This window comes from Biomphalaria glabrata, chromosome 4, assembly GCF_947242115.1.
Source record: "Biomphalaria glabrata chromosome 4, xgBioGlab47.1, whole genome shotgun sequence".
NCBI lineage: Eukaryota > Metazoa > Mollusca > Gastropoda > Planorbidae > Biomphalaria > Biomphalaria glabrata.
The window spans coordinates 50,649,105-50,676,406 of record NC_074714.1 but is presented as its reverse complement, the minus strand read 5'-3'; the positions used below and the strand labels follow the sequence as shown (position 1 = coordinate 50,676,406).

Genomic DNA, 27,302 nt, shown 5'->3' with positions numbered 1-27,302 from the left:
TTACTACTAAATGATTAACTAAAATTTTGTTTTTTTTTAAATTGATTCCTGTATTATCATCACTATGAATAGTGTGCGAAATTTCAATTTGATCCAAGAATGGGAAGTGGGAGGAAAAAATATCAAAATGTAATGAGGGGATTAAATCCATATATACATCCACATCTCTCATTAAGTAGCATTTATTCCCCTTATTTTGATATCAAACAAAATAATTAATCAGCCAACAATTAATTAACTAATTGTTTAATTTTTTGATTGATTCATGTCTTGTCAGGTTCAATGAATAATTTTGCAAAGTTTTAACTTGGTCCGAGAATGGGAAAACAAACGTGTTCAAAGTTTTTTAACACATGCATACATACAGAGTGAGTTGATATAAGCTTTGTTAAAAGAAAAGGGGGAATAACCTGAATTCAAACTCACAACTCAAGCCGATATACTAAGTACTCTGCTAGTAAGGTGTGTGAGGTATAGTTATCTATTGTTTGTTTCAAACTTACTTTAAAGTGGCGACCTATAAAGGGGACTAATTTAGCTTATACCACAACTTCAGTAAGTACTATTTCTTTCCCTATTTCGAGATGCCAAATGGACAAAAAGGATGTGACACCTGCAAAGAACAGTGCCTTGTTTTTGTTGTCTGTCGTACCCACCAGAAGTCGATAGAATTGAGTTGATTGTGCCTTCTCAAGGGGCGATGTCATGATGGTTGCATTGCCCTCTGAATGACTGACATGGCTGATGCCAGCCCCTTATCACAGAGGGAGGTAGAGTTGGTCACTGTTGTAGTTATCAGGGCCATTGTTCTAAGACCTTGTATCAGAAGTTCTTTCTATGGACATCATTAGAAGGAGTTGTAGTCCCTCAGGAAGCCAGCCACGCAGTTTGCTGGTATCTCCTCTGCTATGTAGTTTGCAGGTAACTCCTTTGCCACACATTTTCAGGTGTCTTCTTAGATTGAAGAATATTTGATTGATTGATAGATAGAGAGAGAGAAATAAATATGGATGGTCTGTGTGTTTTAACACAAGTGAACAAAATATTCGTCAATCTAAGATGGTTGTCAGGAAGATTGACCAAAATTAAAAACTACAGGGAAAGGAGCCACACACATTAATACAAGAAACAAACATTATTTAGATGCCAATTAACCAATAAATAATTAATAAAAATTTCTGAAAAAAAAATTGCAATCTTTTTTTATTTTTCTTTGTAATTTTCCATGTTATCAAGTTTTAAGACATATTCAATGAAATTGTCATTTAGAAGTACACACAAAATAATAATTTCTGTGTCACATAAAAGTAAAAACTGCAAAATAATTTCTGTGTCAAATAGAAGTACAAACTGCATGTCCAAGATGTACCTTGTCTAAGTAAAAGATCACCAACATTTATAAATTGAAGTCAGACTCAGACTAGCAACATCAACAAATCAAAAACAAAACAGCTACAACATATTATTTTAAGTACCATACAAACAAACCAGACAGGGTAAAGTGAACAAAGTATTTCAAATATAAATGAAAAAAAAACAACAAATTTGATATTGGTAGTGACTTGCGTAACATTAAGATGTGACAATACTAAAGTAGATCATGTTAAGAACCTTTCTGAAGTAAGTAGGCTTACCCCAAACAAATATCTACTTGGCATATCTGAGATAATAACAAAAATATTACAAACAAATAACAATTTTCACTAAAGTCAAAGAATGAAAATAAAAAAAAACATATAATAGTTGGTAGAAAGTAGGAGCAAAATGACCAATGTAACAAGAGAAAGTGGTCAGGATTTATGACTAGAGAATACATTATGGTATCAAGTAACAAAACACTGCGGTATCAATGCTGTGATCTTGGAACTTGAGTATAAAAAGAAATTGATACTTAATCTATGGGTGGGAAAAAGTATGCTTTTTATAAAGCCCTCCCCTTTCATTACATTAAGTGTCTATTTCAGGGAGTAGTTAAACAAAAAAGGGTCTTTTATGGCACAGCAATTAGTTGTGTATCTTTCATGTCATTAACTTTCCATGTCCTAATCACTAGTTAGGTAAAACAACAGCCTACCATTGACAAGTCAAGATAGAGTAAACTAAAAGTAAAATAATCTTCAGATGAACAGAGAATACTAAAATGAATGTACTTAGGGCTCAGAGATATGGAGGTTCTTTGGTGTGGTGGGCTTACATTATCTATATAAACACTTTGACACTAGTAATGTATAAATATTTATTACCAGAGCATAGACTAAAATGGTGGTAAATAGGTTTTTCAGTGGGGGAAGGAAAAAATCTAAGAAAAGGAGAAAATAAATGAAAGTTGATAATATTTTTGTCGCTTACTGATTAATCAAACAATATGTACATTGTGTCACATCACATTCTCTTCATCTAAAGAAGTGATGGCAATAACACTTCTAGTTAAACTGCAAACTTAATTTATTTTCTAAGAACTTCGTCTAAAGAAGTGATGGCAATAACACTTCTAGTTAAACTGCAAACTTAATTTATTTTCTAAGAGACAAAAGACTTTTGAAGACAAAATTGCTGTGGAAACCTTCTTGTAGTTATGACTTAACAAAGGCCAATAATGAACAACAAAATATAATAAACACCCCTTCTTCAATTGTAAACAAATCATTGAGATTCTATTAGGCTTACAGTATATGGATTTAAATTGTGAAATCTTTTGATTGCAATTAAAAGGAGAATAAGATATTTCTGACATTTGCCAGACTAAATCAGTCACTTGGTGAAAAGTAAACAAAAATACATTTTCAGGAAATGAAAATAAAAACATTTGACAGGATTTTCAATTATGAATCAATTTAAACCCAACAAAGATATCTATGTTCACCGGATTAAGTTGAATTTTGAAATGAATTAACTGAATCAAAAATACTTTCAGAAAACAATACAATTTGACTATTTTATCAAGTGACCTTCTTATATTGCATTATCAGTTAAACAATAGGCGGATATTTTTTACAATTCAAAAAACTCAAAAAACAATTCCTTGGCCAATAGAACTTTGTTTGCATAACTTAATGATGCTTACAAAAATTATTGCTGATCCTGATGTTTGGTTGGCCATAAACACAGTAATTACTATAAGTTACTGTGTATTATGTTACACAATTTTATATTATCAGCTGATTTACCTACATCTCCATTGTCTTCTACTGAACATTATTTGTTCTTTTCTTCAATGTCCTATAATAGAATTTGTAACTTACAGAAAGACCCTTGCAAAGTTCATTAGACTATGTACTTAACTAAAAAAAAAAAGACCACTGGCTAAATAGTTAAAAATTCACAATGGCACTTAGATACAATATTGAGAACTACACACCATTCATATAAGTACTTGGATAGTAGTGCTTAAATAAAATTTACATTTACCAAACATTTACATTCACAACAGTATTTAAAAATCTGTACTACTAAATTTTCACCCTTATGCAGCAACAATTCAAATTTTATGGTATGTTTGCACAATCACACAAGTTTTTGCACACTCACACACGTTTTTATTTCTTCAACAGAAGCCGAGACATTAAATAGACAAAATGAACAAAGGTCATTACATAGTCAGTAACTATAGAAACATGAGACACAGTATTAACAGTGTAATATAGGAGATATGTTATTATTAAACTAAAACTTCAAAGAATCTCAGTTCAGTTCTAAAATATAAAATACCCTTTCAATTAAAGAAAACCAATGTCTTTCAATATGGTGCAGGTTTCATGACTAATTCATATAAAATTTCGACACATTACCGGGTACATCATGTTTAAATATTTATATAGTTTATTTTGGCCAATTAAATAGCAGATTTAATTTACACGGTGGAACTTCTGTATACATTACTTAAATAAAAACACATGTGGGTTAGTAATACATATATTAATAATACTAAATAGGCAACACTAGTTATCTTTTTAAAAAGCAATAACTTGATTGTTTGATGTACTATTTGATAAACATATATCATGGAAATTTAAAGACTTTGACATGTACACTTGATAACACTTACATCAACACCCAGGTCTAAATCAAGAGCATAGAGAAAAACGAAAGTAATTTTTTTTTTACTTTTTATCATTTTGACTTCATTTTTTTAAAACACACACAAAAAAAACAACAACAACACAATATAATTCTGAACAGAACAGAGTTTAAAAGGAATCCTGAAATTATGAAACTCTTTATATTTTATACATTTCCTTGTCAGTAGTAATACCCAATTGACAAATGGAGAGCATATAATAAGCTTTCTCACTCTCAGAATGTATTAGGTAGTAAATGAAACAATGATATTGGATTCCTTGGTAATCCCAGTAAAATAAAGCTTTGTTATTAAAAAGTTTTTCAATCAGGGCATTTCAAATTAGGACAAAGTCATTTTTGTTAATTCCACATGTTGAGGCATTTAATGAAAGGCATTAGAAAAGTTTGTTCTTGACCCAGACTGTATCAGCACTGACCTGGGAAAAGTGAGGAGGATCCAGATGTCTGTGTGTATGATGTCACTCAATGAACTTCTTTGTATGTTGAGTCTAGTCTCTTTTGTGGAATGTTGTTGTTTTTCATTGAGAAAGGAGTCCTTGCAATAACAACAAAGGTTCAATAAAGATCAGTAAAACAGTCTTAGGTTTAGTAATACCTATAGATATTTCCTATCTTGACTGAAAATGCCTAGATGCTATAGAAATGCTGTGTCTGATGATAACTCTGGACACACAAATGGCATACACTTCTATCTGCTACATCATTCAAATCAAGCTCTGTGATCTCTTCTTAATTCAAATTGCAAAGACATGAGATCAAATCATCTGTGCATTAAAAGCTTGTAAACACCAAAGAAACAGTAGAATGTTTTAAAGCAAGCCCTAATAAACTAATACCCTTAAACTTGATAAATACATGTAACAATTCAATGACTTGTGAAAGAAACTAACAAAAATGTTTCTTCCTTTCCTTTCATGAAAACAACACATTAAATAGAGTTGAATAACATTTTGAAATGCTATAAAGAATCATGTATTATAGATTCAACTATTAACTGCAATGGTAAAAAAAAAAAATAAAAAAAATAACTATTCAAATTTATAAAGCACATGGGACTCTCTTGGCGGAGCACAATAGGAAACTTTAAAATTTGGGACGTGTTTGAAACTAAATTGATACAAATGAATTTAAATGTTGAACAGCATATTGCAAAAGAAGAAATTTATCACATGAAAGTTATAGATTATGTTGGCAGCCAGGATAAACTAGTAGTCAATTAATCCTGACACTACAAGTAAAAAAAAACAAACAACAAAACATTTTTTTAAATGAAATTACTTTAAATATTCCAGAATTGATCACTAGCCCAACATACATTTTTTTCCCTCTCATATAGTGAATAAGAGAAAACTTGTTTAGGTTTACATTACAATTAATAACAAGAACTTACTACAAATACAATAACCAATGAAACAGAATTAGAGTAACAAAATAAGATGACTTCAACTCATTCTAAAGTTGCACTGAGGTTTGAAAGAGATGAACGGGTAAGAAATACAATATGTTTTGATCCAAGTTGATGTTCAGAATAGCTGCTCTGGTTGTTCACTTGTGCAGTTTTAGAGTATTATACAATAAGAGTTGCCATTTACAAAATAACACTATTTGTTTTATTCTACTTAACACCACTATGTAGAAAAGAAATGATCAATTTACTTTGAAGTATACAAAGTCAACTTGTTTAATATAACATAAAAAAAGACACAATGCTCTAATAATTAATATTTGATGATGAATACAACCTGATAGTAGACTGTACACAACCAGCTTTAAACATGACAATATAAACGACTAGCTTTAAATAGTATACTAGTACACTGTATACAACCAGCTTTAAACAGTTGAATGAATGCAACCAGCTTTAAATAGTACATTGTATAAGACCAGCTTTCAACAGTACACCCTAATGAACAATCTTATAACTTTTTGTTACTCTTTTTATAATACAGTTAATGAGAACATTGTATCAAGCCTGAACATGGAAAGAGTTATATAAAACTATAGAATAATACAGTAAGTCCCTGGAACTGAGAAACATTTTAAAATTATTCCCAATATTCCATTTTTTGCAACTTCTGGATAACATGACATCTTTATGGTTCTGTTTTTTTTAAAGAACTCAATGTCTAGTAAAAATACAACATCCGGTTACAATTGTAGAATATTCTCAAAACTTAAAACATTTATTCTCATTAAAACACAACTTAAAACTGTGCTCGAACGTTTTGCATAAATTGAAACACATTAAAAGAATATATTTACAATGGTTAATAACAAGAATCTACAGTATTTATATATATGTTTTGATTTGAAACTGCACAGGTTACAGTCATCACCCCCAGTTGTCAGAATCAATAAATAGTGAAAGGAAATGTTTAAGAAAATGTGAGAGGTACGGAAACTCATTTTTTTTTTCTGATCACTGAGAGATGTTTTTGTATTCCTTTCTTTTAACTTGGGTATTGACAACCTAACAATTAATTCCTGAGTTGGGTGGTTGCCTTCATAAAAACCTATATTTGACTAACGTCAGATGTCTGCTAGAGCTTTGTTTTGAAAAAAAACAACAACACAGGCATAATTGTCGACTGATCACATCACAATGGAACTTTGAAATATCAAGTGTAATTGTTCCCCAGAGATGGGAGGTGTCTCAATTTGGTGTCACGTTTTAATGACGCTCTGCAGATCATCAGGCAGAGTGGAGACAATATCTTCCAGCTGCTTCTGTAACCTTGACACACTTTCTTTTCCAACAAGGCCGTGATTGTGAGTAGCGAAATTCTGAGAATTAAAAAAACAAGCATTCATTTTGAACATTTTTTTAAAAGAAAACTTGTAATAAATAAACAATATAATGTTTGAACATATTGAGGGCATTAGAATACCACTGTAAAGTCATTCTAAAAGTGGTTGTTTTAAGGGCCCACTAGAATACAATACGGCCATAATAAACACCAGTGGCAAGAGCTTGGAATACCAAATACTATGCTTTTATTACATTTGCATTCAGTAAAAAAAATCTCTTCGACCTTTACAAAATAAAACTAATAGCAAGGCTTGAATCCCATACTACAACAACAATAATTAAATAGAAACAATCTGATATAAACTTTTCACATGTAAATTATGAGTGAGTCTGGTGTGAATGTACATTTTCTTTTTTTATAGTTATGTTTTGTTTGGTGTAATGCACAAATTGTAAGACAAATTTCCTTACGGACAATAAAGATTATTATTATTATTAGTTATCCTAAATTACCTGATTTTCATATTTCATCATGAAGCTACTGTCAAGACAAAACACACAACCATTTACAGTTCTATATCCCCCCAGCATTGAAAATTACATAATCAAAAATGTTTAAGGACCTAAGGCGTGTTTATACAAATAGTTGGCAGGTCATACATATATTACAAATTGTTATTTTTGAAAGTTTAGTGTTATAGCTTCTTTTCTATCTTTTAGAATTATTCCAGCTTATTATTATTTCATTATAACTAAGGCTAATAAAATACAAACACTTTCTTTACAATGTATGGTGCCTATGGGAGAAGAAAGCAGACAGAAAAAAACAAAATAAAACCAATTCTCTTAATTAATATAGTTTGTCCATCGTGGTTCGATGATGACCAATTTGTCATCCAGGGGGCTGAGGGCTTCTTAATTAACTAAATCAATCTATACCCAGATTGCAGTCTTTTACGTTTTCATGTGTCTGTATGTAAAAAAAACAAACTGCTCGCAGTAACCCTCAGGCACTCATTGACTCAAATGTTCTTTATGAAAAAGATGAGTGAGACAGCATTATTTGTCAAAGAACTACCTATGAATAACTCAAACATAGAAATAGATATATCTTGATAATAATTGCCTCTGATATATATATATATATCTATGCAATGGATTGTAGTTTTCATACAAATCAAATCAAATCTGGATTACCAGTTTGTCTTTTATTTTGAGAATAAGATCAATAATTTGAACTTCTTCTTTATCAGCAATCCATTCGGATAAATTCTGAAAATCAAATAATATAAATTAAAATTATTTAATACACATAAAAAAAAAATCTAACAAATTTTTTAAACAAATATGTGTACTCCCACTAAATGTCAACTTAGGACATAGTTAAAAAAAAAAAGCTGCTTACAGCATTACTTAAAGCTTCAAGATGTAACAACTGCAATTTTTGGTTGACTTCTTTTTGCCTTTGATAGTACCAGCCTTCAAAGTTTGGTGAACGGAAGAAGCGCCTTAACAAAAAGAAAAGTAAAATATAAAAAATACTTTAAAAAACAAAAAACAACAACAAAGCTTATATTGAAAGAAACAGCATCAATTATTATTATATTATTGCATGCTCATAGCACCCGTAATGCACTTTGCTCCAATCACTTTTAAGGACCAGCGATGGTGGTGTTATCTGGGAGAAGGTTTCCATGCTACCTTTTCAAAAGCAATAAAAAGTTGCAAGAGGTCTTGAGCCTCCATGATGGAAGGATAACATGCCTGAGCTATTCAAGTATTTATAAAAATAGAATGTTTTATTGGCCTATTGTTAGTTTAAAAATGTTTAAGAATGACCTACTTGTCTACACAAGGCTCATTTCCCCTTAGCTCAGTACTTTTTCTATATAAAACAATATTAACTAATTATGACTAATTTATAAACTAGTTGGATAATTTTATTCATAGATTCATGTGTTGTCATCCACAATTAATAATTGTGCAAAGCTTCAACTGGATCCAAGAATTGGAAGGGGGAGAAATAATGTGTACAAGATTCCACTACGAGTGAGTTGATATAAGCCCGTCAATGCCCTTTTAAAATGATCAATGACCTTCTAGTCATAGCAAGCTGTCTGAACTCTGCCTACCAGTCTCTTAGTACATTGCTAAGTTAGCAGTGCCGTTTAAGGAGATTATCTTTACCAATAACTATTATGGCTTGCTGCCTGGTCATATGGTATGCACTTTGGACTGTTTTCCTACAGAAGGTTTGGGTTAAAATGAAATTATCTTCAAATCCCAAGGACGTAAAACATTTTACAAACAAACAAAACCCAGGGCTTTTTTTCTGACGGTATGTACCGGTACGGCGTACCTGCAGCTTTTTGAAAAAATTATTACTTTTCTTATATTTTAACATATATTATTAATTTTTAGTAGTTAAAAGTTAGGCAATCAACTACTGAGTACCGCCACCTATTTTTTTTTACAAAAAAAAAAAAAAAAAAAGCACTGACAAAATCTATTAAAATGTTGATTTTAAAGTGCTACCTATACAAAGCCTCCCAATCCCCTTTTATTCCTGATGTCAACTGAGGTCCTGACTGTTCCAATGTTTCTATAAACTTTTCCGTCTCAAAAGGTCGCAGCTTTGGAGGGCCCTGAAATGGATTTTCAATTTTCATTAAGTGTTCAAAATGTAGGGCAGTTAGCTATTCAACAAGCAAAATGTAATCAATTTTTCAAATAATTTAAATTGCATTCCACGATGTGTATTAGGCACAGAAGTTAAACAGAGGTAGTACTGAAATAAAAAAATCAACACAAATAAGTTAGTTGATGTGATAGCAAATGTCGAAGAAGTTTAATAATAACAAAGGGAATCGTGGAATGTTGTCAAGCTAATTCTCTAGGTCTGCTTCTCTCTAAAGCCACCAAAAGTAGTCTGTTTACATTTCGCTATTCTTGCTAAAATACTAGTCTTGTTTTTTAATTCATCGCGTCATTGTCTCTAAGTCAAAACTTTCCCTTTTTATTCTTCTTCTTCTTTGTTCTCATCATTATGTTGGAGTGTTCAGATGACTAGACCAATACATAAGATGACCTGCGCAGTGGTTTCCAAATCAGGGAGCTCTCCATACAGTTTTCTTTCTATTGGGGTGTTTTGGGGCCAGTGTCTTATACAGGCCTCTTGGTAAAGAGAGCAGTTTTGGAGGACGTGGTCGGCATTCTCTGGTGATACTCCACATGGGCAGATTTCACTGGTTCCAATTTTGAGCTTCCGGTACATGTGTTTTCACATTCTGTTGTGTCCCGTCCTGAGTCGAAAGATTAGATGTTGGTCTTGTCGGGATAGCTTATAGTAAGCGTTATCTTTCTTGTAATTAGGATGAAACAAGTAATTTTACAAATTCCAAATTATGCCATAACATTTATCTATACTAAATGAGGAGTACTGATATCTGAAAAGGCCATAGGTTTTAGGGGAAAGTTAGCCACAAGAAGTATTTTACCATTGCAGACCAAATTTTTTTTTTATCAGTATCTCAATAGCAAATACAGAAAAACATTAATTTTAACAGTACAAGTTATAATATTATGAGTATTTATTAAAGGGCTACCCAAGACTAAGCAAAGGATTATTATGACTTTACAAGATTTATTTAATTTTTAAAGTTTACCTTGTGAGGTGAAATGTTTCGCTGTAGAGGCATCAAGCTTGTTATATATCTCTCCTTAGAAAGTAAAATCAAAATAATTTTTTTTTTTAAATTAAAAGATATAAAAAAATATGTAAATATAATTAACACAATATTTTGTTTCGAAAGTTATCCACTGAATAAAAATTAAGTTTCCTCTGACCAAGTGACCTTTGTAGATTGTTTTTGTCTTTTAATCACTAAATTCAGCACCAAGTCTTCAAATGAAATAAATTTCTGTTAGATACTTGGACTTACTAAAGGAATCATAAAGCTGTGAGTAAGTTCTAACAAATGTCTTCTCAAGATGGCATTCTGAGCTTCTACAGGTCTCTTCAGCTGGGAACCCTGCAAAGGAATAGGAATAATACAAATAAAGTGAACATGAAACTCTACCAATAAGATTTTTAAAAAGCAATATTAAAAATATAGTACATATTATGGCATAAGCTAAAGGCTTTGCAAAGCCCTGGACCATGCCCCCCCTTCGCCAATATAGACACTGTCATCATGGCTTCACACGATATAATTGTGTGACTGGCAACACCCTTGCAGATTCCTTAGCCCACGAGGGGCTAATACCACCTACTGAGCAGGCTGTGAGTTCCCATCATGTTCCAGCAACAATCCAAAAAATAGAAATGGAAAAGTGGTTTGACTGCTGGGAGAAGTCACAAAAAAAAACAAACAACAGAGTCTGGGCGCATATGAGGTGCCCCAACCACGTCTCCCTGTGGTGGATACTATCCAGGACCAAGCAAGCTATTATAGCACAGTACAGGATGGGCCAATGTCCCGCTGGCTCAAAATTTGTATGGCTCAGGCCTTAATTTTGACTCACAGTGCCCCTGCTGTGGGGAGGAAGAGGAAAACCATGTCTCATATTCTTTTCAACTACCCCAGACTTGTTGATCTCCATTTCAACAGTTCTGAGAAACCACTAATTCTCGGCCTGTATAGTAACACTACGCATAACAGCAGGGTTTCTCTCCAGGGCTTTTGCAAGAATAGGACTTGAACCTCTCAGGCCCTCACTAAGTGTTTGATGATGATTATTGCATAAACAGAAAATTAATATTTAAAATTACTTTCATAAGACGTTTAAGTATCGCTTTATCTTTGGTGAGAAAAGACTTGTATCTGGTGTAGACTCCTGGTAAAAGAAATGTATATGAGAATATATAATTAACTTAACAACAAGTTCTATAAACAATCTGAATGTAGCCAAAAAGTTTGGGTTTGCAAATGGATACCAATTTTGCACAACTAATCTATATTTCTGAGGTGTGAAATATTTCAAACCTAAACAAAATGATTAATTTAGTTTTCAAGATTGACTAGGAACTATTACTAACATGCAAGCAAAAAAAATGAAAGAAAGAAAGAAAAAAAAAAAAACCAAAACACTTCTGTCTTTCGGTAGCAAGAGCAAAAACTAAAACTTTTTAAAGTTTTAATTCTATTAACTACTGTGTTGATTAGTTGGTCACATTCTCAAAAACAGAACCTTCCCAAATAGGAAAATGCTACAGAGTATAGCGACTGAGCAAAGGGTGTCATAAAAGTTAAGTGTTAATAATTTAATGTTCAAGTCAAACATGAAAAACAGAAAAATGACAGAATATCTAGGAGCGTTTAGTGATCTCAAATAAATAATACAAACTACAATAAAACAGCAACAAAGTTGAGAGAACAACAGGATAGTGACTGTATTTGTGTTGAAAGTATTGTTCAGCTCTGTTATGTTTAAATTCTATTGAATATACGTACTGCATACAATGTGAAGTGAAAGACTAAGAGTTTATTAACATTGGCCTTTCTGAAACAATACACACGCTATTCGTTTGAAAACAATTAGTGTTTAATATTAACTCATTCTGCATGAAATTTGTTTTTTTTATTCAGAGGAAGTCAAATGTTCAGGGAAAAAAGAAGAATGTGCTAAAATAAGTATCTGCTGGTAACATTTATCTCTAGATCTTCTGTAATTATAAATCATTGACATAGTTACTTTTGACATTATAAAGACTTTATAACTTACTAAGTGGTAAATTTTGGCCAGCTTTTGTGACATTTATGGCAATTATAAAAAAAAGTGTTTGTTTTTTTTGTAACATTAAGAAACAACATCAACTGAAAGTTAAATTAAAAACTTTTTAGTGGATTGTAAATTTAGTTGACTAAAAAGTTAAAATATTGAGAAAATGAATCCATCACTGGCACAAGGTGAAGCAATACTTAAGTTAATCACCACAGAATGTAACTTGGAACTTCCATACTACTTAATTTATTGGCGATAGTAAAATTACCCTTTCAGACCTTGCAATCTATGGCACAGATGATGTAAAGGTCATCTGTTTTTGTGCCCCCCCCCCCATTGTTAGCAAGGGTGTTATGTAGCCAGCACGATGACCACATGTCTTTACTTTTACTCAACTAATGCCTGGTACTCATTAGAGCTGGGTCGAACGAGTCACCCTAAAGATAACAGAATTAAAAATAAGTCTTCACCTGGATTTGAACCCGGGACCCCTAGGTTTTTAAGCCAAGCGCTTTACCATTCAGCTACCGCGCCTCCAATTTATTAGTGACCATAAGAGTAAATTACTCTTTTTTTTGGACTAAAATATTTAGAAGTGTTAAAGACATTACAACTAAAATGTTAAAACAAATCTATAATTAAAATGTAAAAAATTCAATTCAAAGAAAATAGATTACATTTCTTGCTAATTCAAAATAAGACAAAACTGAAATTTATAAATGTTTACACAAGAAATGTTTTTAACTTCCACAATTTATTTTAGCAATTACTTTACTTCATATTTTCAATAAAAATGTTTTCTTTTAGAAATGTTATTATAAATAGTCCACTTTTAAAGTACTACCATCACAAAAGATGATAACAGGTGTCTATAACTTACTACAATTAAACCTTTTCTTCAAATGCTTCAGTTTTGAGTTACGAATTATAGAACACAAAATACATTAAGAGTGTTTGTCAAATATCAAGCAGAAATAAAGCAACAGAAAACTAAAACAGTCTTCAGCTCAAGAGGACTAAGACAGCATGCAGGCATGCTAAGGTGTTAACAAACCTGGGTTGGAATCCAAAGTCTTCAAAGCAGCAGCTTTCTTGACTTTGTTGGCAAGCTTAGGTGAACTCCCTTTAAGAATATTGCAAAAAGATGCCAATATTCTTAGTTGTTGTAAACCCACGCATTTATTAATTATATTTTCAATTTGCTAATTATAGATTTCATTTACCTCATAAAATTACAGAACAATTAGCAATTTACAGTTCAATTCCATTCATTAGTTCTCTTAAATTAACTAATGAGTGATAATTATGGAAAAAAAAAAAGAAATCTGCAACCTTTAGGGATCCTATTTACTACCAGTGTACAACATAGAACTGATATCTACAGCTAAACTGTAAACAATAATTTTAGAGTAAACATCTGTTGTTTATATCAACAGTTCTAATGGAATGTTCAGGTCAAAACAAATCTGGTTATAAAAGAAACTATCAATAGCTCATGCACAAAATTTGTTCAAAATCCATGCAATGTAGGATATGTGTTCAGACGGAGGCTTGTGTATATTCAAACAGATGGCCATTTTCATTTTAAATAAAGCATCATTACATAATTCCTTAAGAATAGAAATAAAACTTAATAATTTTTTTTTTAGTAGTTTTAAAGCCAACAGAAATGAAATAAAAATGGCACCAGCCAATGTGAATATATCTTGTTCCAAATATTTTGAAAAAATCAAAGGTACAAAATTAGTCTATTAATGAAAGACTCTCACCTAATGGTCCCATTTCACCAATCCTGATAATATGAGGCCAATGCTGCAGAGTTTTGGCAAAAAATGGATTTGTCACTCCCAGTATAACCGGTGGCCTGAAGGGAAAAAAAAGTTTTACTAGTCAAGATATTCAGCATTGTGTTCTAAAAAAAGATATGACGCCTTGATGCAGTAATAATTTTGAACAAGAATTATTCAAACTAAATTATGAATGTATTTCATGTTTTTTTTTTATAATGATAATAAATTATCTTGTGCCTTGCCCTTGAAGATTTAGAAAGGCTACAGGTCAATAAATAACTAAGCCAACATAGCTGTGATATAATACATTGCAACAAATGTAATTGGTCTGTTGTTGAATGTATAGAAAAGTGTGTTTCAAAATGTCCATTTAGTAATAATTTTTTTTTTACTTCAGAAAGTAAGTGTTGTGTTTTAAGTCAAAGGTCACCAGTTGTCCCATGGAATCATACATTTTTCCTCAATGAAAACTAAGCAGCATTCCATTAGATTCATTAATGAACCTAGCAAGTGCTTACAAATGATACTTCAAGGTTGTAAAAATTTGTGAAACTTTTGAAAAACAAAACAAAAAAAAACAACTAATACAATATGCATGAAGGATATTTGAAACATTATTGTATTTGATATAAATATGAAACAATCACTCACGGAGCCTGTGTTTTCGTTGTGTATTCTCTAAATTCACTGTCATGAATAGTAAAATAAGGTCTGAAATCACTGCAAAACTTAAGTGGTGCTATCATGCTGACCAAATAAGAAAGAAAATAATTTCAGGTTAATTTCTGATAAACAAAAAATCTTAAGCTATTAAAACAGAAAGCTATTCTTATTATTGATGGTCATTCAAATAGAAACCAAATCTAATTTGTAAATGTAAATTTCAATGCACTAAAAGGTGGATGCATACTAACAATAATGTAACTTTCTTTAGGTAGGGAAGGACAGCTATTAAAATCAGAAGTAAGGATTAATAGCTGAATAGAAAATAAGTAGCAGTAATGATCTAATAGACTTACTTGACAAGAGCTTGTACGGTATTACATGTTATAGTTGGAGATGACGCCATCACTACAATGGGCTATATAGAAGAAACAATCCCACAATATTTATATATAGCATGCATGAAAATAGCTCTCCTGTAATAAAAATGTAACATTCTATTTGTTGTTCGTGAGTGAAACAAAAAAAAAAAAAAAAAAAAAGATAAACTAATACACCAGGAGAACACCAAACAAACTAAAGAGTGAATGATGTAGTCAATACCTTACCTCCCCTATAAGCACCAATTCCCAAAGAAGTTGAACATGTGGTAATATACTAAGAAATGAACTGTGGGATAAAGTGAAAAATAAAAGATGAATTTATTGTTTACATCCAAGAATAGTACATACAATTTATAAATATAAAAAAGAAATTTAAGTTAAAAAAAAACAAAAAAAACAACAACACTTTATTCGGCAGAGAATACCAAGACTGACCTGTAAATATCTACTTCATGTATTGATGGTAAAATAGAGTGAGCAGGAATGGAATGCTGAAAATCAGGATCAGAGAAATCAATAAACAGAAAGCTAACAAATAAATACATTTGTATATGTTGAGTCTATTTAGCATATTAAAACTGTTGCACAGGATACCAAGGAAATATTCAATGACCACATCCATACAGAAAGGTATTGCCCCTATTAAGCTTTTCCTTTAATCTTCTTCCAAAAATTATTTAAAACTAATAGTAGGTCTTGCGAGGGATTTTTTTTTAGTCATTTCAAAATAATGAATACAATATGAAAAAGGACAGACTTGTTCTTCTTACAAAATTATTCAATGCATCAAATGTTTATATTATAACAGGAAGAAACAAAAAAAAATGAATATACAATTTTCAAGGACCAACTTATGAAGTTGGTTGTAATAATTTTTTTGTGGTTAAACAATTACTAACACATTTTCACAACTTTATGCTAAGTTATTGCCATAGTTTTTAATAAATAAATAGTTATCAAATAAAAAAAAAAAGACTTTATTTCATTCTTTGTTAATGTGAGTTTTAATTGCCTTGTCAAATCTCTTTATCATTATATATTTTTTTAAATTTAATAAATTAACATATTGATATGATTAATAGCATTCAAAATATGTTTTAGCATGCAAAAATAAAAACTGCTTCAATATTACATTTTTATAAACCTATGCTCAATAATATTCATTATATTACAACTTTTTAAAGCAAATCAATTTGTTAGCTACAATTCTCTTACCGTCTGACTATACTTAGGTGGTACACTACCTATCAGCTTGTCTGACCTACAGGAAAGTCTGACCTAATCAACCAGAAATGAGATGACATACAAAAAAAAAAAAAGAGTGAAAATAAATAAAATTTAATGACAACTCAAAAAGAAAAGAAAAACCAAAAACTTCCCAAACAGCAAAACACAATCAAACAAAATGAACAAAAGAACAAATAATGGCATGAGATTTTTGGTGATTGGTATTTACATTTTTTATTTCATGGATAGAAAATGCAATGACAAGCTAGTTAAAGCAACATTGCTTTTAGAGCTAACAAGATAAAAAACACAGAATTATTTTTAGACTACTATACTTATATTAGAACGAACAGATTGGAAATATCTTCTGACAGTGAACTGTTGTTCCTATCAGTTGTCGAAAAATATTAGATCTAATATACCTTGAAGAAGGAAGGTGTCCACTTTTTAAAGCTGACCTTTCTCTACCCACCAAAATAACATACAAAAAGTAAGAAATACTTTTTATTTATTTATAAATGGGTAGTTCTACAATAATAGTACTTTTATAATGTCCTTTCAGTTCAATGTCTATTATTAGAACCCATATCTGATGCCATTATAGCTAGACTATAAAATATAGGCAGACATTAAAGTCAGTCCAAGAAGTGCAGATGTTTCTTAGAAAGTACACACCAAGGCATACCCATCCTTTACTCACTTCTAACAATGCAAACAGATGGCCAAATGAAAAGGTAAACAAATAATAATAGAGAGCAGACAAATATTTCACACAAAAAAATCATTAGATATATCTTTTTTTTTTTTTATAAGCTTAGAACATTTGTTTTTCCATGACCTGTTTGATGATATTGTAATAAAGATATTTATAGTTATTATTAAAACTAAATATAGAGGTGTTTCTTGGAATTTAAATTAGCAGGTAACAAGTATAAATAAAAACAAGAAAATTTTGGATTAAACAAGACCTTGAGAAATAGATATTTTTTTTCATCACAGAAAACATATTTACAATAAAAATAAGCAATTTTTGTTTTTTTTAAATACAAAAGCAAAGAAAAGTACAGTTCACAGGGTACAAACAAAAGTATAGCAAAGAAAATTGGCATCATCTCATTATCTTTGATGTTACCTGTATAACTGAGCCCATTATGGGAAGATTGAGTGTGTCACCTGGCACAGGTAAAGGCCATTGATCGATGTCATGGCAGGCTGCAAAAGATTTTAAGTTAACCAGTACCTTAAAATGGAACCTTACATCACTGTATTTGATTCTATTTTATCATCAAGAATATGTGTAATAATTTTGTCTAATTCCTTAAATTAAAAACCCAAACAAACGAAACAAAAATAAGATTTCCTTTTTTCTAATTTCTTAAATTAAAAACCCAAACAAACGAAACAAAAAAAAAAAAGATTTCTTTCTTAAAAGAGAATAAAGAAGAAGAAGTACTGATGAACAGCTTATAAAAGTTAACAGATTTGAACAGTTTTTGCTACCAACCTGCTTCAAGACTAGGTTCCCCATTGTCAAAGTACTCAGGGGCAATAATACTAATGACTTGATTAAATAAGGCTATAAAAGGCAGTTTAGTGATGAGAACAACAGACTGGAAATATAGAGCACATGTTTTATTAAAGTAAAATAGATTCAATTAAAAGGAAAATGGAAAAATAGAAACATTTTGACAAGATCATTTAGATAATTTGATGATAGATGTCCAATAACAACCAAAGTGAAACTTAACAAGGAAGTGGTTTCGTGAGATTTAAATAATTTGTCACAAAAATTTACTCAATTATATTTTCATACATAATTTATTTATTGAACTAATTGGTTTCTTGACCAAAGACAAGTTGATCATAAGTGTGAATCTCTAGTGTTTATTACATATAGGAAAGAAGGAGAAATGAATGCAGGAAATAAGGCAGTCTCAGATAGAATGTTGAAGTCTATTGTATCAAGGTAGTTCTAAATATGTTTGACAAAGTAACATTCAATAAAAGAAGAACAGTATTATCTTCTGTATTAATATACTTGAATGGCATAAAAAAATACAACTGTTCACCTTCTGAAAATATCCTCGACGTATCGACCTGTCCTTAGTCTGTCTAAAGTAAACAAAACCATAATAGTGAGCATCATCTAACTGAGGAAAGTAATTAGAAGGAAAGCAATTAGACAAGTTATTTATAGCATAAGATTTTTCTCTGAAAGGTTAAAAGCTCATGGGACAAAACGTTGACAGAACTAAAAATAAAAGACATAGTTAATTTCACATTCACCATTAAAAGAAGAAAAATGCAAAATGAAGATACCTGCAATGTTACTGGACAATCTCTGTTGTACTGGCTATGGGCTCGAACAAGAGGCTTTCTACCTGGACACTGACGTATTCTAAAGTGAAACTGTGTATCACCCATGCAGCCTTAAAATTAAAGGACAACAGGTTACTTTTCCGAGACATTCAAATGAATGATGCTGACATAAGTGAAGAGTGTGTTTTACACAAAGTTTATAAAGAATTATAGTAAAGCACTAACACTAGGTATGTTTTCATATCCATGCTGTGATTCAATATTCTATTATTCTACTGTGTCTTACAAGGTCAACAAAATATGATAACTGCTTTACTGTCAAGTTACTTTTTTCTAATTATTAAGTAATATGTCTTTTGTGGATTTTTCATCCCAAATTTATAATATGCTTAGATCAACATATATATGTGTGAATAATATTTTTGTCTGAAAAACACTAGAACAAAAACACATGCAGAAAAGAAAACAGTGTCAACAAACACTTCATCTAGCATGTAGATACACTAGAGGGTACAGAATACAAAGGTAAAGAAAAAAAGAATGCAAGTGTTGTATTTTTTTGTTTTAAAGAAGAAGCTCATCCTATTATTGAGATAGTAATAGCTGGCAAAAAGTTAGGAAACTAATTCAAATCATTCTGGAAGTTTAATAATCTTTGTCATGACACAACATTATTTGGTTGAGATTTTTTCCTTACTTTGTAATGACATGTCTCATAGGGATGTCTAGAGATTTTGTGACATCATCAGTGATGTAACAGATGAATTTAGGATGTGATTAGGCAAAGACCTGTTAGAACGACTTGAAAGTTTTAACTCAAATTCATAAATACATCTGGAGAAACATTATCAAGAGAGTTTCTTGAATCATAAGTGAGTTGTGAGAGATGAACAACTGAACTCTTCTTAGTATTCTGAACTCACTACATTATTTGGAACAATCATTGCATTGCACAGTAACATGGTATGTGAACCATACTAGTGATGATGACAATGTCCGTCGAAAGTTTGTGCTGAGGCGAGATGAAATTTCTGCAAGCAGCTAAAATCACTATGGTCAAGGGTAAAACAAAGACAGCCCAGCTGCTTGACACAACACTATAACAATCATCACTTCTATGCCAATTATTTGAGTCTTCTGTAAAATGATAATACAACTCACACATGTATATACTGACGTCAGTAGAAAGGCCAGCAGAAGAACAATTAGCAGGAAAGCCCCAGAGAAACATGTGTAGTATATATTCAGAAACATGTATAGTACATCTTTTTAGCTTTTCAAATACACCAGAACTGATTCTCACAAGGAACAAGTCTTCCCGTGGTTAAACACAGCTAATATAAACATTAGAGAGGTTTTTAAAAAAAGTTTATTTTTTGTACTGCCTCGCATGGTCAAATAATACTGTGACGGTGACCCAAACATTTGACTTCTATGTATGTAATGTATGGATAGCAATATGTCAAAGCATATATAGGCAGGGCACAAGAGTATCACGTCACTTATCACTCACATGTTGTTGCATGCATGCTGCATTTAATTCAAATTAAACTCAGTTAACTTTTTTTTCGTATCATGTTATAAGTGAGTAATTATTCCAAGATTGTCTACTCACCTGAATTGGAATCAGGAAAGGAGAGATAACATATATTCATTTTCTGTTGGGAAAGGTAAAAACAAAATGTGTAACTAATTACTTAGTGAATAATCACTAAAGTAATTTCCTTAAATAACTTTAAAAAATAGAAATAAAATATAAATATTGCATTTTTTTCAAGCGTCATCAATAAAAAAAAGTATATATTTATTTATTTATAAACCAGTTCTTCAGTAATCTAGATCCCAAACAAAAAAAAAATTAAAAAAAATTAAATAGAGAACACTACTACAACAGAAACATGTTGATTAAAAACAAATAAAATAAATTGCTTTTAATTAAATACCTCTTTATCTGTTAACTTGATATGGCCAGGGTAAATTAACTGAAAAAAAAAAAGCCTTTTGTAAATTATACAAGTTACTGTTCAAAGTATTATATTTATTAAAAAGAAAATATAAATTTAAATCTGTTTTTTATTGTGTAAGATCAGAACACTGAGTGAAAGTAGGCGTTAAGGTTAACTTAGCAATCAATCAAATCCAACAGCAGTGATAAGTCAGTAAAATTTGTGAATGTTCAGTACTTACATAATCAAAGATTTTGAGTGGTATGGTAAATTTGTGTTATTAATAAATAGTAGTAAATAATGTTTTTCTTTAAATTGTTTTAGCACCATCTTTGTTTTGAAATTAAACTTTTTTTTTTCTTCAAATGGATGACAGTATTATGTTAGATGCTGTTCTAAACTTTTTTTTTAGGTATAAATAAGTTTCACCCCCCCCCCCCATCTCACAACTCTTATAATGTTTTTTGACTTAATATTTAATGGATTGGTGCATTGTGAACCAACTCCTTACATGAGCATAATGAAGCAAAGAGAGGTATGATGTTAGAGAAATAGCAGTCAGAGTGAATGCTGCTTGCAATTCCTTTGCAGTTGGATTTTAGTTTATAATATTAAATAAAGTGCAAACAAATTGAAATTATATTTTGAACTAGTATAAATCTGATCTCATTCAATGTAGCCATAAAACAAAATCTATTGTAATCCTGTTTTTTTCCTGTGATTTCAAGAATTTGATATATATATATATTATAATGTAAAATTTATTTATAAATGTTTCTAGGCATCTAAATAAAAAATGGTAGTATACAATATTTACTATATCTTTTACAACTTTTTATGCAGAATTAAAATTTCCATTTTTAGAAAGAAAAAAAAAACAGTGTAGTATATATATTTTTAGATTATATTATTTATAATAAAAAACTTAATTATGTGTGAGTCTATATTCTATCTTGTACTGTAAGGTTGTTATTGTCAGAAGTGGATGACAACAAGTCCAACTCCTGGTCTTCCCTTTAAAGTAACTTTAGTTAGAGTTGGATCTAGTAAGACCAAAATGTTATTCCAAAAGTAAAGACTAGACTAGTGATCTAGATGTTGAGTCTAGCTACTAGATTCTAGATCTAACTAAAGCTAAGCTAGATAGTAATACAAATACAAAAACAAAATTTAATAAAATACTCTGAAAGATACAAAGATAAAGGCACATTCCTCGTCCCATATGCTAGGACAAATTTGTACAGTGCTATTAGAGCATGGAATGGGTTGTTTGAGCTAGCCAGAAAAACCAGTGACTTGGCAGAATTTAAGTCATTGGTTAATATGCATGATGCGTAGGACGTATCATCTTCTTTTTTGAAGTAATACAAGATTTATATCTAGATTCTAGTAAAGTAAAGAAGAACTAAAAGAGACTAGTAAGTTAGAGTAGTAAAATAGTTAGTTCAGCAACTGATCAAGACTAACACTGAAACTGTAACTAACACTATCAGTAACTAGAATTCTTGATCTATATATTTATATGATAGATCTAGATTAGATTCATATAGGTCTAAGAAACTCTAGAGGTTGATCTAGATTTCTAAATTCTAAATCTTGATCTAGATGATCTAGTAACTAATAGATCTAATTCTAATGATATAGAATTAAACAGAAGGCTGCCGGGTCATGCGGTATGCATGCTATAGTGGAGTGTCGTTCGGACTTGTCGATGGTTCCAGGTTCATACCCTGTCTGCCACAAACTTCTGTCGTGCAGTGGGAGGTTTGGACTCTAGAGGGAGTAATTTATTTTTTAGTAAATTATCTTCAACTCTGAAGGCGGTACATCTAAAACATTTTACAAACATCTAGATTTAGAGGGAGGTAGATCTAGATTTGAGGTCTAATTGAAATTCTTATAATAAATTTATATATAATATATTTTTTTAAATAATTATAATATTTTTAGATTTCTAGGGATTACTAGATGTCTAGGGATCTAGTCTAGATAGATGATCTAGAATCTAGAAAGAATAATCTGCAGATCTACTCATCTGATCTAGATTTCTAGTCTCTATAAAATAGATTTAAATTTAGAGTTTAGAGTTTAGACTTAGAGATTTCATCTAGATGTATATTCTAGTCTAGATCCAGTGAGTAGTCTCAGTAGTAGATCTAGTCTAGACTAGATTCTCTAACTCTAAATAGATCTGTATATGTTTTATCACACACACATCTGCAATGTTTTCAGTTTCAATATCACTGCCTGGTATGGCAATCTGATCATTAAAAATAGGAATAAACTTAATAGAATCCTCAATGCTGCTGGCAAAATCATTGGCAAAAAACAAACCCCATTTGGGCAGTTGTTTGAGACAAACATCTATAAAAAAGCTAACAAGATCCTTGAAATAAAGAATCACCCTTTGTGTCAGGATTTTGTGATTTTACCATCACAAAAGAGATACAAGACACCGATAGCAAAGACAAACAGACACAAACACTCTTTTGTTCCCCTGGCAATCAAATCATTAAATAAGAACAATCTGGTACAAACTTTGTCACATGTAAATTATGAGTGAGTCTGGTGTGAATGTACACTTTGGTTTCTTATAGTTATAATGTTTTTTGTTTGGTAATGCACAAATTGTAAGACAAATTTCCTTACGGATAATAAAGATTATTATTATTATTATTATATGATATCATTAATATATGTAAATGTAACATTTAACACTATTAATATTATTATCTAATTAATCTAATTATTAACATTAATTGATAATTGGGACATTGCAATTGACACTGTCTAAATAACACTGATTCAAGTGATTCAGACTCACTGTCAGTCAGTGTCACTCAGTCAGTCTGTCAGTGGTTCAAGTTCAAGACAAGTTCATCTGAAGTTGATAGTAAGATTATAAGATAGTTCAATAGACCCAATACAATAGTTGACAGTGAATGAATGTGATTGACATTACTGTATCATTATTACAGTGAATGATTACACTTACACTCACTGCCGCTGATTCAGACTAATCACTAAATCAGACTTTCACAGTTTGAGTTTCACTCAATTCACTGTAATCACTGTTCAGTGTTCTGTCATTCAGTCATTGTCTTTATTCTAACTAAAACAAAATAAATTTAATGAACCTCCATAGCCTGGCCCAACTCCAAATCAAAAGTCACAACACAGGCACAGTGGATCCAGTTAGAAAATCTGTCCCATGGTAGCATTGTTAGACTTTTATTAATCGGTTCGTCTTCATTTATTACGCTCCGAGGGATATCCTCAGTTTCTAAAGTTTTGTCACCCATTTTTGTTTTTTTTAAGTGCTAGTGCATACTCTCAATCTCAATAGCTTGTCTGTAATTTTAAGCTTAAGTTATAAATATTTATAATTAATTATTTTTTTTCATGCAAATTAAACGATCTACTAAATATTTTAATTTTGTTAAATAGCATTTTTTTCATATTAATTGATTTGTTGGACTTTTAAGGTAGATTCTAATTATTTTAAAGAGCCAGAGAGTAAAGATTCTAACAAAATGGCCGTCTCGTAGAAAAGGAAGAAAATGTAGGGCAAAAAAAAATGGTAAGTTACTTTACAAACATAGATCTAGATCTAGAATCTAGATTAATCTATAATCTACTTTTGGTGAATGATTGAGATGGATTTTAGATTCTAGATCCTATAGCTATACTTTAAGATAAGATTAACCAGAAGCGTAGAAGTAGAGTAAGACTAAACTAAGAGTCACTCACTCAAGAGTCTAACTCTATAGTTAGTCTATACTCTATAGTGACTATTATAGTCGTATAGTTATAGTTAGTAGAATCTAGATCTAGATTGACTAGATCTAGCAGATCTACATCTAGTCACTAGTCAAGTCTAGTCTATTCATTTAAATCATTATAATCATTATTTGAAAGTATTTCACTATTTTGTTACTAAACTTAGTTAACTTAGATTTATTTTAATAATTTAAACTTAGACTTGAAGTCTTGAGTCTTGGTTAGTTCAAAGTTGGTTTAAGTTAAGAGTTAGAGTTGGAAATAGATTAGATTGGACTGATTGGATCATTCAATTACTGGACTGGTCACTTAAAATTTAAATTAAAACTCAAAAACCGAGTTGAAGTGTTAGAGTTAGTGTTAGTACTAGACTAGTGTCACTAGTAGTACTACTGTTAGTTTCAGACAATTTCAGTGTTTCTAACTGTTAGACTATATATACTATATAGATCTAGATCTATTCTAGTAGTCTAGAGTAGACCTCTAAACTAGTCACTTAGACTGTTAGTTTTAGAGTAGACATTAGACTCATTAGTGGAATAGGAATATAATCTAGAGACTGAATTATAGAGTCTAATTAGTGAATAGTTAGAATTAGATTAGATCTATCATCTAGAGTCTAGATCTAGAAGAATCTAGTCTAGATCTCTATACTACTACTTTTTACTACTCTATATAGATAGTCTATAGAATAGACTAGTTCTTCTTCCTCATTCTCATTTTTATGTTGGAGCGTTCAGATGACTAGACTACTAGACCAATATATGAGATGAACTGCACAGTGGTTTCCAAATCCAGGAACTCTCCCTATAGTTTTCAGTTTTTCTTTCTTTTGGGGCCAATGTCTTGTATGGGCCTCATGATGGTAAAGAGAACAGTTTTGAAGGACATGGTCAGCATTCTCAAGCTCAACAACAACAGCAAAAAAAAACTGTTATTCAATGGAATCAATGGATAACAGCACGTATAGAACTGAAGAAAATGAGAAGGCTGACACACTCGCCAAGAGTGGGAGAACAAACTCACAAAAAACCATTGCACTCTATCCAAAAGAAATGAAAAAACTAATAGTAAATATAGACTAGTGTTTCTCTTAAATTCTAATTTCCTAATTTTATTTTTCAATGAAATTGTATTGCCCGGCTGAACTTTAAAAAATTACTTTTCATATTTTAACAGAAAAAGTATTAACTTCTAAATTTGCATTTTGTTAAATATTTCAGGTGGAAGGGGAGGAAAAAATTCGTCCAACTATGTCGGCACTGGCAATTTTGTCATGTCGTCCAAACTCGCACCCATTCCAGGAGAGACAAATCTCTTTACATGAAGCAGTAAAAATTGGTCGATCAGTTGCTCGCGCTCGACCATCTTCTAATAATGGAATATTTGACTGCAAGGTACTTTCAAGACATCATGCAATGCTTTGGTATGAGACTGGAAAGGTCAGTAATATTTATTTTTTTACTGAAAATTAGAACAATTAAAAATGTTGCTATGTCAATGGAATTCTGACACGGTGTCTGAGTGACAGAATTTCCACACTACTGGGGAAAAGCTGTGATTTAAAAATATTAATTAATTAAAAATTAAAGTGATACTGAGAAAATAAGTATTACAGTTAGAATAGTTAGCTTTAATATTATGAAATTTAATGAAGGAAAAAAATTTGGTTGTTGGCATATATCTGTCTCATTGTATTTCTTTATTTAGAAACTAAATTTTATACAATTTCTATGGATGTGTGGGTGTCTAAGGTGTTCTTTCATTTGATTAGTACAACAATGTATGTACGAAATTACTGGTATACAGATTAAATAGTATCTATGTCATTTTTACTCTTAAAGTGTTTCTTCGCAAAGTTTTAAACTCAGAAATTTTTAGCCAGCACATTCAAAGTTTGAGGGTTTATTAAAATTGAGAGGTTGAATTCAGGGGTTTGCTTGAAAATTAGTGTCATCCCTGCAGTGAGTATATATATATATATAATATATATATATATATATATGCTGTGACATAAACAAAAAGTATTGTGATAACAGAAAACAAAGTTTGTAACATTGATAAAAAGTGTTGTGAAAACACAAAATAAAGAGCCAAGTTTGTGACATTGATAAAAAGTGTTTTGATAACACATAATAAAGAGCCAAGTTTGTCACATTGATAAAAAGTGTTTTGATAACACATAATAAAGAGCCAAGTTTGTGACATAGACAAAAAGTGTTGTGATAACACAAATTATTAAGAGCCAAGTTAGAATCTTCGTCCAGGGTAGCAGCTTTTGTGTAGTACATCTTTTATGCTCAGTTCTTTATGGTCCAATCTCTTTTGTGGATCTGTTAGGTGGGGAACTGGGGGGATATCTGGGAGAAAGTTTCCATGCTGCCTTTATGTGCTCAGAAAGCGCAACTCAGCTTGATTTGGGATTTGAACTGGAACTCCTTGATTTGTAGCCAAGCGGTTTCTGCCTCTCAGCCACACCTCTAAATTAGTATGCTTGAGCAATATCTTCAACTCAAACATTTACCATGGTTGTATCTAGGACTTGGGCAGGACTTTGCTCAATTGGCTTAAATGAGACTGAAAGTGAAGAAGTTGTATAGTTGACATGCATGCAATTGATATACATTGTCAATGCCCAACG

At 31.0% G+C, this 27,302-nt stretch overlaps 2 protein-coding genes across 9 annotated transcripts in view; one reads left to right on the top strand and one right to left on the bottom strand.

Annotated features, from left to right (window-relative positions):
* Window positions 1–1,185: 1,185 nt before the first annotated feature.
* Window positions 1,186–24,217, bottom strand: LOC106067675 (protein DENND6A-like). Of its 3 annotated transcripts, XM_056027806.1 has the most exons (21): window positions 24,019–24,217; window positions 20,879–20,917; window positions 20,551–20,593; window positions 18,936–19,045; window positions 18,686–18,766; window positions 18,121–18,226; window positions 17,749–17,828; window positions 16,605–16,667; window positions 15,825–15,880; window positions 15,615–15,675; window positions 15,363–15,424; window positions 14,995–15,090; window positions 14,323–14,417; window positions 13,608–13,676; window positions 11,601–11,665; window positions 10,771–10,860; window positions 10,495–10,548; window positions 9,365–9,474; window positions 8,235–8,337; window positions 8,027–8,101; window positions 1,186–6,864 (listed from the first exon to the last, which is right to left on the bottom strand). In XM_056027806.1, the coding sequence occupies exons 1-21, from the start codon at window positions 24,181–24,183 to the stop codon at window positions 6,745–6,747; spliced, it is 1,743 nt and encodes a 580-aa protein (XP_055883781.1). In that variant the 5' UTR covers window positions 24,184–24,217; the 3' UTR covers window positions 1,186–6,744. The 3 variants fall into 3 exon arrangements, with proteins under 3 accessions (XP_055883781.1, XP_055883785.1, XP_055883784.1); XM_056027810.1 differs by lacking the exon at window positions 13,608–13,676; XM_056027809.1 differs by lacking the exon at window positions 16,605–16,667.
* Window positions 24,218–24,321: 104 nt separating this feature from the next.
* Window positions 24,322–27,302, top strand: part of LOC106051354 (sarcolemmal membrane-associated protein-like) — a 60,886-nt gene continuing 57,905 nt past the window's right edge. For all 6 annotated transcript variants that reach the window (XM_056027800.1, XM_056027799.1, XM_056027802.1 and 3 more), the window contains exons 1-2: window positions 24,322–24,461; window positions 25,885–26,103. In XM_056027800.1, coding sequence (XP_055883775.1) covers window positions 24,459–24,461; window positions 25,885–26,103 — 222 coding nt within the window. In that variant the 5' untranslated portion in view covers window positions 24,322–24,458. The remainder of the gene's footprint in view (window positions 24,462–25,884; window positions 26,104–27,302) is intronic.